General features: G+C 40.2%; 1 protein-coding gene across 25 annotated transcripts in view; it reads left to right on the forward strand.

Moving 5' to 3' along the window:
* LOC147236653 (ankyrin-3-like) overlaps window positions 1–20,356 on the forward strand; it is a 130,736-nt gene that overhangs the window by 90,429 nt on the left and 19,951 nt on the right. For 17 of the 25 annotated variants that reach the window (XR_015108536.1, XR_015108548.1, XR_015108542.1 and 14 more), the window contains 15 exons: window positions 163–286; window positions 1,582–1,593; window positions 4,367–4,469; window positions 6,925–7,034; window positions 8,193–8,225; window positions 9,034–9,258; window positions 10,217–10,371; window positions 10,512–10,723; window positions 12,381–12,588; window positions 13,608–13,704; window positions 16,217–16,445; window positions 16,545–16,670; window positions 18,400–18,522; window positions 19,110–19,136; window positions 20,117–20,198. Coding sequence is in view for 22 of the 25 variants with exons in the window: in XM_086171841.1 (XP_086027967.1) it covers window positions 163–286; window positions 1,582–1,593; window positions 4,367–4,469; window positions 6,925–7,034; window positions 8,193–8,225; window positions 9,034–9,258; window positions 10,217–10,371; window positions 10,512–10,723; window positions 12,381–12,588; window positions 13,608–13,704; window positions 16,217–16,445; window positions 16,545–16,670; window positions 18,400–18,522; window positions 19,110–19,136; window positions 20,117–20,198 (1,866 nt within the window). In the remaining 3 variants the exon portion in view is untranslated. The remainder of the gene's footprint in view (window positions 1–162; window positions 287–1,581; window positions 1,594–4,366; window positions 4,470–6,924; window positions 7,035–8,192; window positions 8,226–9,033; window positions 9,259–10,216; window positions 10,372–10,511; window positions 10,724–12,380; window positions 12,589–13,607; window positions 13,705–16,216; window positions 16,446–16,544; window positions 16,671–18,399; window positions 18,523–19,109; window positions 19,137–20,116; window positions 20,199–20,356) is intronic. The other 8 variants (XM_086171830.1, XM_086171835.1, XM_086171840.1 and 5 more) reach the window with 5 other exon arrangements.

Raw genomic sequence — 20,356 nt, forward strand, 5'->3', positions numbered from 1 at the left:
AATGACCCAAGGCCTCCCTCCACAGGCCTGTAACTCAATAAGTGGACAGTCAGGAGCTTGTTTTGCTTCCCCGAGGTGCCGCATCGCCTCTTTGTGCCCCGTCTCTTTTAACTTCACAAGAGGATTTTATGTAATTAAGTTGATTTTTGTTGTCGTCGTCAGGTGAAGATGCGATGACCGGGGATACGGATAAATACCTGAGGCCCCAGGACCTGAAAGAGCTGGGGGATGACTCCCTCCCCCAGGAGGGCTACATGGGGTTCAGCATAGGGGCCCGATCAGCCAGGTAAGCCCAACCCCTTCTACACCTGCGCCTCATAATGTTTATCTTGAGATCCCGTATTCTTAGGTGGGGGTTTTAATGCTGTATCTGCCGTGATTTGCAGTGTTTCTAGAATGTGATTCCTCATCAGGGAACGCAGTTCAAATATAAAAAGGCACGGTCCCCTAACACACAGACAGAATAATAGAAGTTGCCAGAGAAACGCTGCTGGCTGGAAAGTTGCCATGTAATGATTCAACCTGGAAAAAAAAATGATGCAGCGCTTTTTTGTTTGGCCTCATTCATATCCAGACAAAGATGTCAACGCAACACAACACAAGAGATTAGACCCCAGCGTTTCAAAACCTACCTTTGACACAGCCGAGCACACAGCTGCACGGCTCCAGCCCAGGGGACGCGGTGTAAATCTGGCAGGCTTCAGTGAAAACACATCAGGACCGGTGTGTTGTGCAGCGCAAGGGTCCATTGTAACCTCGCTGACAGACCGGCAGATGCGGCGTGATGGTGGGAATGATTAAAAAAAAAAAAGATAAAAAAAAGTAAACACACACCGACAGTGGCAGGAAGCTGCGAACATCAGCGGGCCGCGGCGAATGGGAAAAAAGAAAGTACACGAAAACAGCTTTGGGGAAAAAATAAAAGTTGCGTGCATCTTTATGGCATCTTTTTTTATCAAATATTTATTATTTTTCTCTGTTTTTTTAAAGCGTACCCATGTCACTTTACACTTTTGCTATTTGGCCTCAATTAAAGACAGATGAGGAAAATAAACCAGTTCAAGAAATACCGGAAAAAAAAATTGAACCGAGCTGTTATCGCTGTGTGCACAGTAACACAGTGTTTCTTGATTTTCTCTATGCATAAAAAATCCAAATGTGATCGTTAAAATAAGCGCTATGTGTTGGATAGCCTAGCCTAGCCCTATGTTGACACCAAAGGTTACAAAGGTTTTCATAAAGCTGTGAATAGAAATGTTTATTTAAATTGATGTCCAGCAGAGTTTTATATAAATGATTTCTTAATATCATACTGTGTTTTGGAGTGTGTGATGCTAAGCATATTCTTTGCCTTTTCTGTTTTTTTACCGCATGGTTTTGCTTTCGGGATGCATTTACCTGAAAACACAAATTGGTGTGAACGCGGGAATGCTCTGGTTTTATTACAAAAAAAAAAACTCAGCTCGGCGTCATTATCAGGAGGAAAACCCACGTCATGCTTGACTGTCTCGAAAATGCTTTGCTTCTTATTCTTCTGTTCTGTCCTTCCCTTGTTTTCCTGCGCCCTGCACCTCATTCTAGCCCTAGAATCAGGTAAGAAAAGTGGTAGGGGTAGTCGTAGTAGTAGTTGGAAGAAACCTTAGCTCCCAGTGGTGTCTCCCCCGTCACCCTCCACTCACCCTAACACACCCAAAGCTGTAAACAAAGTGTCGTCCATTGCTGCTGTTTGTCTGTGGTATCAGATTCCTCACCACGTAACCATGTCATGGTCAGTGTTTGACTTAGTGTCTCATTCATCCAACAAGACTGCTCAAAGAAGGAAGGATGTTTTTATTTATGGAAAAAGTATATATTTTATTTTTGTTGGTCGTGTATATCCGTTTGAGTTGTGTTCACTAACCTCGCTGTGTTGGTGTGGCTCTGATTGTTTGTTTGTTTTTTTGTTGTTGTTTTTGTTTGAAGTTAAATGTAACTTCCAGGGATGGATCACATCAATTTAAAGTTGTATGTGCGCCATTTTTTGTTTCCCCAATCAAAAGTATTCTCAGAGGAGCTGAAGATGAATCTGGGACGTTTGGCCCGCTCAGCACAACCTCATTCAAACCCATGCATATTTTTCATTTATCATCATTATGGGATTATAAGGATTTTGTCTTTGGGGTTCACTGATCAGATTTTTTTCTTGCTCAATGACCATCTACAAATGCAGAGCAGGCATTTTCCATTTTTCTTGCATTTGCACGCAAAAACACAGTCATATTAAGTCACCTGGATCTTCAATCTGCCCCAGCAGAGGCTCCCAAATGCTTTTAAAAGTCCGATTTATTCCCTAAATGTATTTCTATCGACCAGAACACTTGTCCTAACCACCTCTAAAAAATAAGTAGGTTGAAAACTTTTTTTTTTCTGAAAAATTTAGCACAAAAAAATTCAATTGTTGCATATCCCTTTTTAAACATTCATATTTTTTCAATTAAAATAAATACGTAAAATTATATCAGATGGTCTTATCAATATTCATCATATTTTTCTTTTTTTTATGACAAGCCAAATATGTATTAATGTTTTATTTAGCACTGACCTCAGCCAAGTGAAGTTGTAAAATGGTTTGAATATTCGAAATTGACAACATTGGACGCACCTATATGCATTATGCCACATGTATTTGACTTTTTTCCCAAACTTTGCCAGTTCAGACGGGGCATTTCGCACAGCAATGTTTTTGACCCCCCTACCCTGAAAACGCGGAGACGTGACACAAAAAAAGGGTGGGTTGGGGGTTAAAAAGCTCAAAACCTCATTGGTTAACCTAACACAACCTCAAAACCTGATTGGTTAACCCTAATTAGTCATTGGTATGAGAAATATAAAATTGTAAAAATCAGATTGCGGATGAAGAGGCAGGAATGTTGTTAACAGAAAATAGAAACAATAGGAATAGAAAAAAAAAATTAATCTCAATGGATTTACAGTAGAAAGCAAATCCAATCACATTGTCCCTCATCGTCAAAAGCATACAGGACATACAAATGTACTGGTTTCATACCCATCGTTGGAAGCAGAATCATAAGCCATGTATGATACAACAACAACAATAAAATAAAAGCGCTAAAGGGGGGGTGCATTTGGGTGAATGTGGACTGAGGAGAGGCGGGTGGGGAAGGGGTTAAGGGGGGGGTGATGTGCTGCCTGGGAGTCCATTGAGGCAGTGCAGCCAGAGTTGCTTGGTAACTTCGATGGCGGGGCAGGCAGGCAGGCACTGCTGAATAAAGGGCTTCTCTCTGTGCTGAATGGTATGCCCACTCAAACATGCTGAGCTTTGCAGTCTTGCAATCCCCCCTCCCCCCCACTCCCCACCCGCACCCCTCACACAGTACATCACAAAAGATTTATTTTTTTTATTCTCAAATATAGCTTCCATTCGGCTGAAAGTGTCTTTTTACTTCATCTGGCCTGAAAAATGAATACATTTCTGATCTTTCTAGTCATTTTCCAGTCATCTCTTTCAGAAATGATAAAGGTTTCCACTATTTCATATATAAGAAACATGCAGCGCCACACTTCGATGATGTCATCTATAAATAGTATATAATACATGTCAGCCAGGCTTAGATTACGCAACGGTTCAAGTTATTTTTACATGGCATTCGGAATCTGCAATTAACGGTGAAGAATATTTAAAAAAGCGAGGAAGGGCGTGGGTCTTCGACACCACTGAGCAAAGCTTCGCGGTGAGGACAGTTCGGAGCGAAAAAGAACCCAACGGCGCTACGCTGAAACAGAGATGCTGCAAAAACAGGCTCACGTCACCTCACACACACACACAGCCTTGAAACGGACTGCAGCGAGACAGAGAGCAGATGGGAGCCTGGGTTTTGTACCGCGACCGGCTGATGATAGATCAAAGAAGTGTCTGGCTGGAATAAACACTTTCGGACGCGATGGGCTGCGTAATATCGCCTCTCTTGATATGTAATAACTCATAAATAGAAAGTTTTTAGTCCCCTTACTCATCATCCAGTTGATGATTTAGACACTACATCCTCCATAAACGCTACGGCTTCATATAGAAATGATCAGGTGTGCTTCTCTGGCAAATAAACCCCCCAATTCTCATATCATTTTTCGCCTCACCTGCACCCTCCTCCTTCCCTCATCCTACTGCGGGCTGATTCCTCTCCCTCAACTTTCCATCTTCTCTGTCCCACTAAGTAAAATTCTAAGTAAAACTTCCCTGGAGGTTGCATATAGTAATGGATTCTTGCTTTTTTATTTTTTTTTATGTCACGTCCCCTGCTCCTCCCCCTCCTCCCGCCTGTCACTCGTCGTTGCCCCGCGGCGCCGGGGGTTGCGTGGTAACATGTAGCCTCCGCTCCTTCAGTTCGGATAGGTCCAACACACTCAACCGGAGCTCCTTTGCCCGCGACAGCATGATGATTGAGGAAATTCTCGCACCCACAAAGGACACGGTAAGACTTATTTATGTTTTTAAGTTGTTTGTTATGCTTTTATTACACTTACACTGACACCCATCTTGCGGCTGTCCAATCAGCGAGGTCAAACCCCAGGTCATAACAGTCCTTTTATCGATGCCTTGTTTTTTTTCTTTTTGCCAAAGACTCAAGGGGTGACTTAGCAGCACCGTGAGTAAGAGCTTACTCTCATCATGGCGGTGCTTCTAGAGGCCTCTACCCCCCCCCCCCCCGCTTTTTTTTCCCATGGAAAAATCGCGTTGTTCCGCAGAGCCGCCGCCTGTCCCAGCAGCCGTTGGCGCTCAGGAGCTAAAATAGAAACGGTAACATCTCGTATTATAAACAAACTCGGTAATATAACCTTTACTGACAACATCGCTCAAGACTTCCAGCTATACATGGCCAAAATATGCACTTAGCCTCAACTATTCACTTTTTTTCCTTCGAATATAATTTGCAGCAGTTGGCACTTCCGCCTCACGGTGAGAAGTCCCCGGTTCGATTCCATCGGGGTTTTTTTTTTTTATGGCGTTTTCATATTTTCCGGTTTCCTGTCACAGTCCGAAAGAATCGTCCAGATATCCGAATGAGAGAAGGAATAGTTGTATGTCTCTATATGTGGCCCTGCAGTCCCGCCTCTTGCCCTACGATAGCAACCCCCCCCGTCTCTGGAATAAGTGGGAATAATGAACGAATTTGCTTTTTCAAATTTTGTTTAATCGCTGTTCAGCATCAGCGTTTTACAGCGGGTTCAATTTGCTGACTCGGCTTGACTTTACTTATTTAGCTGAACAATTCACAATTTCTGGGACAAGTATATCCAGTAATTTATTGAGAGATGTGAAGAAATGTAGCGCATTGTTTCTTTACTGAGAACAGATAATGTTTTTCTGAACACTTTAACCAGTTCAACTTTTTTTTTTTGTTTTTCCTTCCTGAAGCTCCAAAGTGTCTGTAAAGACATTTCCTACCTGGTTGATCCGCTTAATAAGGTATTAAGTGTAAAATAGACTGAATTATTGTTTTTTTTGGGGGGGGTTCATTTTTTCTTCCGCTCACAGGGGGTTCAGCTCCCTCGTCTTCATGACATCAGTCTTGTGTTGTTGTTGTTCCGATCTCATTCACTGATCCCGGTAAATCCACGTTCTTATTTTGGTTTCAGCGTTCAAGTGCATCGGCTGATGGTCACATGGTTGACGCACGTCAATCTCATTACCATCATGTCATCGGCGGCTCCTCCCATTTAAAACCTGATTAAAAAAAAGTAAAAAAAGGTGAATCCTTTTGAATGATGGAGTTACTTTTGGAAAGTGAGTTTTAAAAAATATATTCCTATTCATCGGATTTTACCTATAGGTCAAAATTACCAGAGAAAGAAAGAAGAAATCAGCAAAAAATAGACAAAGAAAATATTTTGAAATATTCAACAAATTACAATTTCAGTGCCTAATTTATCTTCGAATTTCTAAGAAATTTTATGATAATCAGCTGAAAATCACCTAACAACAAACATTGACCTTGTCATTCATATATTCAAAAAAGTTTTTTTTGGTACTGCAATATATTTTCTTTCATTTAAGCATTGTAGTCCACCTGATTTAAAAAGGAAATGAAAAAGGTGGAGCATTTTGAGAGGTTGGATTTGTGAGTTTTGAAAAATAATTGAAAAATATATGTTCAAAACTTCACCTATAATTAAGAAATTAAAAAAATACATGAAGAAATTAACTTGAAACTCTCAAGACATTACTCTTAAATTGCCTAATTTATCAGCAAATTTCCAAAGAATTGTATGTTAACCAGCTGAAAATCATCTAATATTTGATAAACATTGACCCCATCATTCACATAATTAAAAAATAAAGGTTCTTTTTTAATATTTTTAATCGTAATCTGATAAACTTTCTTTCATTTAAGAGTTACATTCTACCTGATTAAAAAAATTAGTTAAAAAAGTTGGATCGAGTTTTTGAAGGTGAGATTTTTTTGATCATCCAGTATTTCACATATACATATATATTTTATATATATAATTTACATATTTCCTGTGCATTGTGTATTTGCAAGTGTATTTGCAGTACCTATGTCCTCTATTGTAAGTCGCTTTGGATAAAAGCGTCTGCCAAATGCAATGTAATGTAATGTAATATAAGTCGACAAGACAAACACAGAACCTGTTATTCATATATTATATGTATAATATTCGTTTATATCAAATTACATGTTTTTATACTGCGATTTCATTTCTTTCATTCAAGCATTACATTTTTTTTTTTTTTAATGAAAGAGGTGGATCGTTATGAAAGATGGTTTTTTCACTTTTACATCTTTTTATTTCCTTGTCTCTCCTTTGCATCAGCTGTCTATTCATGCCCATCTTCCCGTCATCCTTTTTCCAAAATGCTTTCCGTCCGTATCTCATATTCTCAACTCACTTGTTTCTCCCGTCCAGCACCTGGCTGTGACGAGGGACTACAACTCGGAGTGTATGCGGCGTTACAGCTGGACGCCGGACACCGTGGACCACAGTCACAACACCGTGTCCAGCCCAATTCACTCCGGGTAAGAGCCGCTGGAGCCGTCTCGTCCATGCATCAAAAAAAAATAAAATGAAATAAAATAAAAACAGTGTGGGTCACCATCAAATTGATTTTCGGCACCAAAGTCATGCTTTGGCGCTAAAAAGGCTGAATTATGATCAGGCGTTGATGAATGCAGTAACCGGAAAATATTGGACACAAAAAAGGGGGAAGGTTGTAAAGGGGGGCAACGCACTGCAATATCTTAGCAGGAATGCAGGAATGGGTTTTATTGTCTTGGTGCCGTAAATAAATAAATCAAATGTCTCCGTGGTGTTCGGAGAGGCCATGATGTAAGAACAGTGAAAGGCATGATGACATAAAGGGAATAAACTTTTAGTATATAAAAATATGAGGCGTCCACACACACACACACACACACACACACACACACACACACACACACACACACACACACACACACATATACACACACACACATACATGCACACACAAAACTGTGCACGCGGTGAGTCTTGTTGATTGTTGCTCCCATCACAGCATTGTTGATAAATGCCTGCCATCTGGAAATAGATCCGCTGCATGTAACCACATTTTAATCATTATAAGCTCACTATATATATACTGTGTATACATATATATATATATATATACACATGTATATATAAATATGTGTATATATTTATCGAAAAATGCACAAATACCGTATTTATCAATCCCAGATATAGAAAACATTTCAAACAACAAAGCGCGAAATCTATGCATACATATATATATGTATATAATCTATACAACATATATATAGATATAGATTTTTTTCTCTTGCACATAAGGATATATAATGGAAAAAAAGAAATCCTTCCCATAAATGTCACCCTAACATGAAATTGAATTGTGTTTTTTATATATATATACATATATCTATTGATAATTTTATTGTGTATAGCCAGACATGAGTCATTCTCATTAAAAAAAAAAAACACCTTTTTTTTTTTTTTTTTGCTGTTTTCTCTGAAAATTTAATCAGAAATCATTGTTCCTGTGAATTCTCCGTCTGCCGTCGTACTTGTCACTGACCCCACGTCGCAGTTGTGAACATATGAAACTAAACGCAGGTTTTGTCGGGTGGGGTGGGGGGGGATTCGCCTCCTGCCGTGTCTCCCATGTGTTTATTTTACAGCTTCTCCTCCCCGCTCCCTCAGTATGACTCCAGGTGATGACGGAGCTGCGACCCAACAGTGCCTCTCAGTGATGTCGCTCAATCCCTCACCTCCCGTCTCCCCTCTGTCATTCCGTCACTCTTCCCCCGCTCCTCGGCTTCCTCCCTTCTCTTCCCCCACCCCCATGCTCGTGTCATGCGTGTGTGTTCTGGTGTTTCGTTTGCACTGCCTAGATATTAGCGGCGCGTCGTTGATTTGTTATTGATGGGCTGTCTCTCTCTCTCTCTCTCTCTCTCTCTCTCTCTCTCTCTCTCTCTCTCTCTCTCTCTCTCTCTCTCTCTCTCTCTCTCTCTCTCTCTCTCCCTCTCTCTCTCTCTTCACAATAGTACATTCAGACACGTCCACAACAAATCCACTGAAGTTCACTCCATGAAAATACATAGTTTTTTCTAGCACCATGTCGACACCTCACTTTAACACCAATATCAGCGATGATCTGTGATAAGTCACAGAATGCTGCTTTGGAGGGTCTGAAACTTTTTTAGGCGCCAATCTCTAGTAGTTCCGCAGAGTTCAGTTTCAAACGCATCCAAGCGTTTTAAACTGAGGCGACAGCCGCCAGTTTCCAGAACTCAAAGCATCATTTTTTTTTTTTTTTTATCCTCTATTTGGTTCTGTTTCTTTGCTCTTTTTTTTTTTTCCTTTTTCTCTTTTCCGTCTTTGTGTTTGGGTGTACTATGATCACAGCATGGGGATCGTCCTCCTCACTTACGTCCATGGTTTGGCTTCTGTCTGTCTTTTGTATCCGTCCTCTATTTCGGCCGCTAAACCCCTCTCTCCAATCCCCGGTTTATTTTGCAGGTTTTTGGTCAGCTTCATGGTGGACGCCCGAGGAGGCTCCATGAGGGGCAGCCGCCACAACGGGATGCGCATCATCATCCCTCCGAGGAAGTGCACGGCGCCGACACGTATCACCTGCCGCCTGGCAAAGAGGCACAAGTTGGCTTACCCGCCACCCATGGTGGAGGGAGAGGGGCTGGTCAGCCGGCTGGTGGAAGTCGGGCCTGCCGGGGCTCAGTTCCTCGGGTATGACGTTGAACCCTTCCAAAGTGAACTAACCCAAAATTTGAGTTAGTGGTATCATGAAATAGTTTTTTATTACATCAGCATTTTAATACAAAATGAAATACCTACATCCATACTCACGTGCCATCTGACTTTATCTTAATGCTTATTTCATGACCCTGGCAAGAAACCACCAAGGCGTGTAGAAAGTACTCCTATTTTTAAAAGCATAATAAATTGCCATGGGTTTGGTGAATATTTGTCAGTTTTTAAGTCCTTTCAATTTTGAGGTTTAAGAAAATTGCCAGGTACCACATAAAAAATGGAGGCAATGTTGGTGTGCATCAAATTCAATAAATTGCTGTGGGTAAATTTCATGACGCTGTTAAAATTTCCCAAAATTTTAGAAAAGCAGAGATGATCAAAAAAATACTTTTTTTCCCCCCTCAAAATCACCTATAAATCTATAAGAAATTATCCCCCAAAAAACACAGTAGAAGTTGGTATTTTCTGGTTTAAGAAAACCGCCAAGTACCGCATTAAAAATGGGAAAATGTTGGGGTGTTGAAAATTTACCTATTTTCAAAAGCATAAGAAATTGCTGCGGGTACTTTTCATGTTGCTGTTAAAATTTCCTTAAAAATTTTAGAAGTGGCAATTATGGAAAAATCCTTTTTTTTTCCTGGATTTCACAAATAAATAGAAATTACCTTCCGAAAAATAGACCAAGAAAATATCTTGAAATGTTCAAGAAATTACTATTAAATTGCCGAATTTATCTTCAAATTCACAAGAAATGGTATGTTAATCAGCTGTAATCACCTAACCACGGACAAACATTAACCCCAACATTGACAGAATTATTTAAAAAAAAGCTTTATATTTTATATTATTTAAACCTTACATCTTGGCTGGTCTGAAGTCTACGGTATCTGACAACACTTTCACGTTGCAGTCCATCTTTCTGCTCCCTTTCCAGCCCTGTTATCGTGGAGATTCCCCATTTCGGTTCCATGAGAGGGAAGGAGAGGGAGCTGATTGTGCTGAGGAGCGACAACGGCGACACCTGGAAGGAGCACCAGTTCGACGCCAGACCGGAAGACCTCACTGAGCTGCTGGCTGGAATGGACGAAGGTATAGAAAGGTCCCCATGTATAGTCACATAAAGAAAATTCCATTAAATTTTGTTATCAGACAGATCAGATCTCAAAAGCTTTTGGTATGTCTTTAGCATAGTACGCTCTTATTTTACATCTATTTTCAATTTTTTCCAGAGCTGGACAGCCCCGCTGAGCTGGAGAGGAAACGCATTTGCCGCATCGTGACCAGGGATTTCCCTCAGTATTTCGCTGTGGTGTCAAGGATCAAGCAGGAGTCCAACCACATGGGTCCTGACGGAGGCATGCTCTCCAGCAGCACCGTCCCCATGGTCCAGGCCTCTTTCCCACAGGGAGCTCTCACCAAGAAGATCCGCGTTGGCCTGCAGGTGAGGCAAATCAAATTCACATTCATTTATTCACCATATTTTCTGGACTATAAGTCACTCCAGAGTACAGTATAAGTCGCACCAGCCAAAAAATGCATGATGAAGAAGAAAAAAACATACATAAGTTGCACTGGACTATAAGTCGCATTTTTTGGGTTGAATTTTATTTGATAAAATCAGAGACCAAGAACAGACATTTCCCTTGAAAGGCAAGTTATAGTGTAATGTTCAAGCGAACGTGCCCAATGATGACGATTTGCTAGTTAAACCTTATCTTTATTAGAACAATAACAATTAAGCAACAGCGGCTCCACTTAATCTTCTCCGTCTCAGCGTTCTCCCTCCTCCCGCCATAGTAATGTGGCTCCCTCCTCCCGCCATACCATAGTAATAATAATAGAATAGAGAACAACAGGCTGAATATGTGTCTGGAATGTTAATGTAACATATTCTCAGATATTCAGATAACTATTGCATAAACAACTTAACATAACAAGTTTACCAAACTCTCGATCTCACTCCAAATGATGAAATCTGTTGAAATTTTCATCCTCACTGTCACTTCTGAGCAACTCAGCCAACTCCAGAGGTCGACGGCGCAACACTTCCTCATCTACGTGGTTGTTTTTGGGGTATTGTTGTCCATGCTCTGATAGAGAGGCGATTGCATTGCACAAAGCGGTAACGTCAAGTAGGTCCTCCCATAAAGTCATTTATATTAATCGCCTTGGCAACTACCTGGGCGTGGAGATGTAATTGCACCGTTGACAAGTCTCTCCCGGCAGCACGGTTCTCGAGCACCCATTTGTGAAATCGTTCCTTTTGTTGTGGCCATCTAGCTTTTAGCCCGCTACTATCTTTTTGTGTTTTCTACATTGCAGTTAGAGTATATTCCGCTTTTTGCCAGTCCCTCTCTAGTTTCTCTCTCACTCCAAACTTTCTTTCTGCTGCTCAACTTTGGCAGCATATTTCACTACTTGCAGCTTGTAATCTGCAGAATATTAATTTCCTTTTAGGGGAATTTCTGTTCAGTCTTTCTCAGTTGTCTTTATAAATTGATGTTTAAATTTTACATTTTCCGTGGTACAGGAGTAGCAGATACTGGCACATAAGCCTGGTGCATACTCTCGTGGCTGTCGGTGTGAAAATAAAGAGCATGTTAAATTACCTTACAAATTTATACATATATATATATATATATATATATAAGTCACACCTGAGTACAAGTCGCAGGACCAGCAAACCCATGAAAAAAGTGCGACTTATAGTCCAAGTAATATGGTATAAGTCACACCGAAGTATAAGTCACAGGACCAGCCAAACCATGAAAAAAAGTGTGACTTATAGTTTAAAAAATATGGTATTTGTTTTTCAACACACTTTGCTCAAGATCAACTTTGGTGGTTTTTCACAAATTCGATCAAATGTTTTCCTTCCATTTCCCATTTGATTTTGTGGGTATTGTGTCGTTTGCCCCATTGACCCGTGGTGGCACCCACTCTTTTGGCACATGAAATAACCCAAGACGCATCGGACAGAATCTCGTTCAAAAATAGTGCTTCCTTTTTGTAACGCCATTTGTTCGATGAGTCTGGTTGCCCCACCATTTCTACAAACTTGACTGTTTCTGTTTTTTTAATTCATTTACTGTTTTTAGGCCCAACCTGTTCCCGATGACATGGTGAGGGCAGTCCTCGGGAACAGGGCCACCTTCAGCCCAATCGTCACCGTGGAGCCCAGGAGGAGGAAGTTTCACAAGCCAATCACGATGACAATCCCTGTCCCGCCCAGATCGGCAGAGGGCCATCCAAGTGGCCACAGAGGCGATTCTGCGCCCTGCCTGCGTCTTCTCTGCAGCATCACAGGTGTGTGGCCCTCCGCTTGATCAGATCATGACAATTTTTATCACCGCAGACCGGTCAATGCTTGACAATTTTACCTCGGCTCAAGGGTGGGCGGGTACACGTAGGTTGTTTATATTGCGACTACAATAATAAACGTGAATCCACTGTGTACTGGTATGCAACTTTATTAGCAGCTTCCTCGTGACATTGTGCCAACAACATAACATGAATATATTGAAAGCTTCATTCCCATATTGCCGCATATTATGCAAAGCAGCTTGGTCTGTGGAAATAACCTGGTTACGATAAATCAGCATTTCAAGTAGAACTCCTGGTATTGTCTGTTAAAATCTTTCTTTTTCTTGGAAGTTCTAGGCTCTTCTTCCTTATCTTCACTAGATCTATTCCCCTTCGAAAAGAAACTTTCCGTCTGATGTCTGTTTTTTACTCATTTTGCTAGCTCGTGGGTTGCATTTTTGGCGCTCAAGTGACCGAGATGTAACCGAGAGATTCCGGTCATTTTTCAAAATAAAGATTGTTCAGAACCAGATAATAACTCCAATGGAAATAATTGATTATTTCTTGGGCGGCCCGGTACCAGTCCGCGACCACTGACTTAGAGCATGGGTCGCTTTCAGGGCCGACCCACAAAATAGCCATGATATCTGCAAAAATTGCAAGGTGTACAATTGTTTGGTTCATTATTTGCCAGGTTTTAAGTTTGTACTTTCTGGTTTAAGAAAACTGCCAAGTAGCACATTAAAAATTGAGAAAATTGGGTTTTTAGTTTAGCATTAGCAAATATGGAAACCAAAAACCCAAATATAGAATTTATTTGAAAAACAAATCCCCGGGGCAAGAAACTGGACCACACACACACACACACACACACACACACACCAATGGCCTGGTTTGCTAGTTCTGATGCTGTCAGTGTATGTATGTGTATATGTGTGTATGTGAATGGGTGAATTTTTTGCCACACTTAAAACAGTTACTTTAATTTTACTCTTTATTTTTATTCTCCCTGTTTGGTAAAGGAGGGACATCCCCTGCGCAGTGGGAGGATATCACTGGGACCACGCCGCTCTCCTTCGTGACCGATTGCGTCTCCTTCACCACAAATGTGTCGGCCAGGTGAGGTGCAAGAAGCCGGAGAGGACAGACCAGAATAAAATTTGAACTATTTCGAAACCCATTACATCAGAGCTTGCAGTTTACTCTTGCTTTGATTTGAATAAGAAAATTCTAGGCGTGTATTTAGACACATTGATGAGCGAATAATATAGTATTAAAAACATGGTTAGTTGACCTCCTCTGCCTGGTCCTTATAACACTAAAGTTGTATTATTTGTGTCTGTGATTCCCTGGAATATCAGTCAGGGAATAGTTATAATTTGTATCCCAATAATCTGTAAGATAAAAAAAAAATAGGAAAATGTCTGAGCGCAAAGTGAAACTTATATACAACACATAGCACAGCTAACTTGATCATGTTTTTATATATGTATGTATATATATATATATATATATATATATATATATATACAGTTGGGCCCAGAAATATCTGGACAGTGACACATTCTTCATGATTTGGGCTCTGCATGCCACCACATTGGATTTGAAATGAAACAACTGCAATGGAATTGTGCAGACTTAAGTCAAGGGGTTGAACAAAAATAAGGATTAAACATGCAGGAATTGTAGCTATTTTTAGACAAATGCTCCTCATTTCAGGGGCTCAAAGGGAATTGGACAAATAAACATAACCCTTAGTAGAATGTTACATTTCAATATTTTGGTGAGAATCCTTTGTAGGCAATGACTGCTTGAAGTCTGGAACCCATGGGCATCAGCAAATGCTGGCTTTCCTCCTTTGTGATGCTTTGCCAGGCCTTTACTGCAGCCGTATTCAGTTGTTGCTTGTTTGTGGGTCTTTCTGCCTTAAGTTTTGTCTTGAGCAAGTGAAATGCATGCTCAATTGGGTTGAGATCTGGTGATTGACTCGGCCATAGCAGAATATTGAACTTGCATTTGGCTGAATCCGAGGAGAAAGTATATCCCTATACACTTTAGAATTCATCTGGCTGCTTCTGTCTTTCGTCACATCATCAATAAACACAAGTGAGCCTGTGGCATTGGAAGCCATGCATGCCCATGCCATCACGCTGCCTCCACTATGTTTTACAGAAGATGTGGTGTGCTTTGGATCAAGAGCCATCCCAATTCTTCTCTTAACTTTCTTCCTCCAATCATTCTGGTACAGATTGATCTTAGCCTCATCTGTCCAAGGAATGCTGTTTCAGAACTGGGTTGGCTTCCTCAGGTGTTTTTTGGCAAAGTCAATTCTGGCCTTTCTATTTTTGAGGGTGATTAATGGTTTGCACCATGTGGTGAATCCTTTGTATTTACTCTATGAAGTATTCACTTTATGGTTGACTTAGATACTGATACACCTACGTTCTGGATATTGTGAAGGGGTTTTTCTTCACCAAGGAAAGAGATTCTGCAATCATTCTCCACTGTTGTCTTCCGTGGACGCCCAGGCCTTTTTGAGATCCCGAGTTCCCCGCTGCACTCTTTTTTTTTTTTTTTTTCAGAAAGTACCTGCTGATTTTGCCACTCCTAACATTTTTGCTATCTCTGTGATGGATTTCTTCTTATTTTTCAGCCTCGAGATGTTCTGTTTCAGCTCTATTGAGAGCTCCTTTCACCACATGTTGTGTGTTTACAGCAACAGCATCCAAATGCAAAGGCCAGACCTGGAATCAACTCCAGACCTTTTAACTGCTTAATTGATGACAGGTTACCGATGGAAGAGCCCATGCAGACTTGTTATTGTTTTTTGCAGCCTTTCTGAGTCAATTGTCCAATTACTTATGGTCCCTTGAAAATGAGGCAGCTAAGTATTAAAGAGCTGTAATTTCTAAACCCTTATGCCAATTTGGCTGTGAATACTCTAAAATTTACAGCTGCACATTACAGCAGCCCATATTGAGAGTCTGCAGTTTAAGCCCATAGTGATTATATAATTGGATCTTGAACATGTTTTTGTAAAAACCTAAATAACAAAACTTGTGTCACTGTCCAAATAATTCAAGACTTAACTGTGTGTGTGTGTGTGTGTGTGTGTGTATGTGTGTGTATATGTATACATGTATACGTATATATACATGTATATATGTGTGTGTGTATACATATGTTTATATATGGGGTGTGTGTGTATATATATATATATATATATATATATATATATATATATATATATATGTGTTTTTGGTTTGTATATATGTGTATATAAATTCATTCATAATGTATGTTGGGATTTCAATAGTTTAAATCTCCATCACACAAAATGGACAAATGGACATTTCTGTTTTCGGCAAGTCTGAATCTCAGCCTGACTTAATTCGAGCCATGAGGCTTCAAGCCCGTCTCAGTGTCCACTGGTTATTTCTAATTTGATTGCTACATGCCTTTCACATGCGAGCGTTGACTTCCGAGAAATGACCCATCTCGTTTGTTTTTTTTTCCGAGTATGAAAAGGTTCACATGTCCGATCTCAATTTCTTAACAGCTGTAAAAAACTGGTATTTTTTTCTACTTTTCGGAAATGCATCAATCGTGCTTTGTGTTGTTTTCCCCACAGGTTCTGGCTCGCAGACTGTCACCAGATTCCTGAGACGGTGAGTCTGGCGTCTCAGTTATACCGGGAGCTGATCTGCGTGCCGTACCTGGCCAAGTTTGTGGTGTTTGCCAAGATGAACGATGCAGTCGAAGCCCGGCTCCGCTGCTTCTGCATGACGGACGACAAGGTAGACAAGACGCTTGAGCAGCAGGAGAACTTCGAGGAAGTTGCCCGAAGCAAAGATATTGAGGTGACATCATGTTTCACTGCGCTATAACAAGACACCACAATGACTAATTCTTTAATATCTCAATTTCCCGTCTCATCTGTCTTGTCCCTGGACCTGTAGGTTCTTGAGGGCAAACCCATCCACGTGGATTGCTATGGGAACCTCTCCCCTCTGACCAAAAGCGGGCAGCAGCTGGTTTTCAATTTCTACTCCTTCAAGGAAAACAGACTTCCTTTCAACGTGAAGGTAGAAAAACATCCCTCCGCTCTCTCCTGCTGTCAGCCGCCGTGAATGCAATTAACTCCGTCCCAGTTTCTGTACACCTCCTGACTCGTCTCTCTGGCGCCGAACTGAAGTCTGAAATAGCGGGTTGGTATGCGAAGGATCAGTCAACGTGAACGGTATAATTCTAAAAAGCCAGCTGATGAAATATTTTAGTAATAAAAATAATAACAATAACTATAATAATTTATCCTTTATTTATTTATCTATACTCACATCATTAGCAATCATACATACTGATCAATTGCAACAGTTTACTATGCTAACTGTATACTGTAATTTTTGGACTATTGGCGGCTACTTTTTTCACATGCTTTGAACACTGTGGCTTAAACAATGATGTTTGAATTTGATGTTTGAACAATGATGAATTCATGGATTTTTACAGGGCCAACGTGCTTTATTTTGCCAAAATATTTAGAATCGTCGCAGTAAACCAATGAAGCTATTCGAATTTACTGTAATTTATCGAACTATTAAGCAACTGTGAATATAAGCCGCACCCACTACATTTGAAAAGAAAAGAATATTTTACATTTATAGGTCATACCTGTCTTTAAGCTGCAAGTGTCCGTTTGTATTTAGACAATTTGTATTTAGATTGTATTTAGATTTTTTTTAACTTATGTAAATGCGCACCATGAATACTGAACACTGCCTGTAACATGCCCTGTCAAAATAAAATACAGCTGCTTACCAGGAATAGTCATTGATCTTCATCTTTATCCTGCGCACTAAAACCACTAGTTATCTTATTCAGTGTCGAAATTAAATAGCTGCAGAACTCCTGCGACACACACTTCCTTGGATTCTCTTACATTCTTGCTGTCAATGTCATCGTGTAATTTTATGTGTGGTTTTATTTGTCCAATGTGACAAGGCTAAATATTTTGGTGGGAATTAAGCTCATTAGCCTGCAAAAATCCATAAATTAGCTGCATCATTGTATAAGCCCCGGTGTTCAAAGCATGGGGAAAAAGTATCGATTAATCGTCCAGAAATTACGGTATCAGCACTTTCACTAAATTCTTCAGCTCAGTCATTTTGCGCTTCGTGCACACACCCTCATCATAAAAAACACGAGGAAATGCATAGGATGCTGCTTTCAATAGAAAAACGATCGATCTTGAAGTGTGTGACTGTGAAATATCTTGGGCTGTTTAATTTCGACACCAATGAAAATTACTTAAGTAGCTTTAGTTAGCAGGCTAAAGATGACAATAGCGATCAAAGACTATTCTTGGTTTGCTAGTGTATTATTTTTAACCAGATGTGCGACAGGCAAAAACAATTTCAAACTTAAAAAAAATCTCTCTGTGTAACATCTTTCTATGTAAATATCCAGTGTTAAAAATGGACACTTGCAAAATCTCTCTGTGTAACATCTTTCTATGTAAATATCCAGTGTTAAAAATGGACACTTGCAGCTTTTCAACAAGTATGGCCTTTTCAAATTTAGTGGGTGACTTATATTCAGGTGCGCTCAATAGTCTGAAAATGGTCTGTAAAATATTCCTAACAGATTCATACCCTCATACCAAATGATAATCATACATATCAATCAATTGATTGATATATAAAGTATAACACTTTATGCTGGTGAAGAACAGCCTTTCCCTCATTCACGTGTAAAACATGATTATTATAATCCATATGGCCAGTTGATAGATATTGATTTTGCCGTCCTCTACAGATCAGAGATATGGGCCAGGAACCTTGCGGCCGTCTGTCCTTCCTGAAAGAGCCGAAATCCTCTAAAGGTCTTCCACAGACAGCCATATGCAATTTGAATATCACACTGCCAACCCACAAGAAGGTAGGCTCTTTTTTTTTTCGTCTTTGCACCGCCCGCCCTCGTAGACCACCTCATGTCATCCACACGTGAACGAGATCAAAAAAGAGCGAACTGAATGAAGGGGAGCCATTTGATTTCATTTGTTTGGAAAAATAACTGCCAGCTGCTTGTGTCTTTTATTACCGTTGAAGCCAGTCATAAGACCCCACAACGTACATATATGTACATATACGGCCACACATGCATATTGTGATTTGTCCTATTGCTTGGCTTACTGTCGAATATAAAAACAATTAAAAAAAAAAAAAACGGACACATCATTGGTTTGTTCTTTGTGGTGTTGACTGATCACAAGAAACTGCAATTGTTTTGCTTCTGCTTTTAATTTTTTTTGCTATTTCTTTTATTAATCCCATAGACTTTTTCTGATGCCTTCTGTTGTTTTTGCTGCTCCATTTTCATTTCCTGAATTTTTTATTTATTTATCTATTTATTTATTTTCCACTTCCCCCGACCCCCTCACCCCACCACCCCGCTCACGATAACTCCCCACGCTCTCCATTGTGTCATCTCTTTCCTGTTCGGCAATGCATCTTGGAATACCACAGGATATGGAGTCTGATCCTGATGATGAGGTAAACGGATTCTTCATCATCACACAAAAAACAAAAAACGCTTCTTCTTTATCATTCTTTCTGTTGGTTATACCGCAGATGTTTTGTAATGCACGCGTTTTCGTTTGTAACGTATTCTGGGTATGAGAGAGGCTTCTGACAGCATGTGATTTTTACGCAGCTTTTGTTGAAGTGACCCCCCCCCCCCAACCCCCTGTCTAGTGCATGAACGGAAATGGCAACTGAAACGATTTACTATCTTCATTCTGTGTTTAGCAAAAGCCAAATGCCGTACACCTCAGCTTGTTTGTCATCTCTGTCTAACTTTTCATACATGTCAAACTGGAGCTTACCATTCCTCCGCCACTTAAGATAAACACCCCCGAAATACAAAATCTTTCGCCACTTACTTAAATAACTTGGTCCGCTCGGTCATTATTTTGTCTTTTCTACTTTACCATTGTTACCCGCTTGTCTTTAGCATAAATTACTAACATCAGCTGCATGCCTAAACATATAGTTTAATTAAAGAGAATAAAATTGATTTTATTTTTTCCCAGTTCCTTTATTCTATGCAGTGAAAGCATGTGATATACTGCCTTGAGGTAATAGCCAATTCATCAGATGAATAAACAACTTATTTTTAAATGATGCAAATTTCATTTGACATATGTCTCTCTATTCAAGTAGCATATGATAAAAATAACATCAATGCACATAAACCTTAATTTTTTTTTTTTCCATTGCATGACATTGAGAAAAGTACCTAGTGAGATGATGCCGCAGCAGTATTTTACTCCCCTCCCCTGGGAAGCGTACACCTGCAGTGGATCCACGTGCCTCATAGCTAATATTTCTTTGAAACAGGACAGCGTTTACGTCCGGCGGCATTGCAGATAACCAAAGTAGCATTTAACAATCTAATTGTGACCGAGACGAACCCACCGCCTCACCATATTTTTTATGTCAAACATCTTTTGTTCTTTTTTTGTTTGTTCCAGACTGAAAAGCCCGAACGACGTCATACCTTTGCCTCCTTAGCTTTGCGTAAGCGCTACAGCTATTTGACTGACCCAGCAGCGAGTGAGTTTCTCATTTTTACTTACATGAAATTCAGTAACTGACCTTTGAGCTTTTCAATGACGTATGCATCTTAAGTCTAGTTTCTAGCTTTTGACGGTCCCTTCAGATAGTATGCATATTTTTTATTTGCCCATGGCAGAGACCTATCTGACAGCACA

Source organism: Fistularia commersonii, chromosome 2 (assembly GCF_037954325.1).
Source record: "Fistularia commersonii isolate RoL2024-O1a breed Wild chromosome 2, RoL_Fcom_v1.0, whole genome shotgun sequence".
In the NCBI taxonomy this organism is placed as follows: domain Eukaryota; kingdom Metazoa; phylum Chordata; class Actinopteri; order Syngnathiformes; family Fistulariidae; genus Fistularia; species Fistularia commersonii.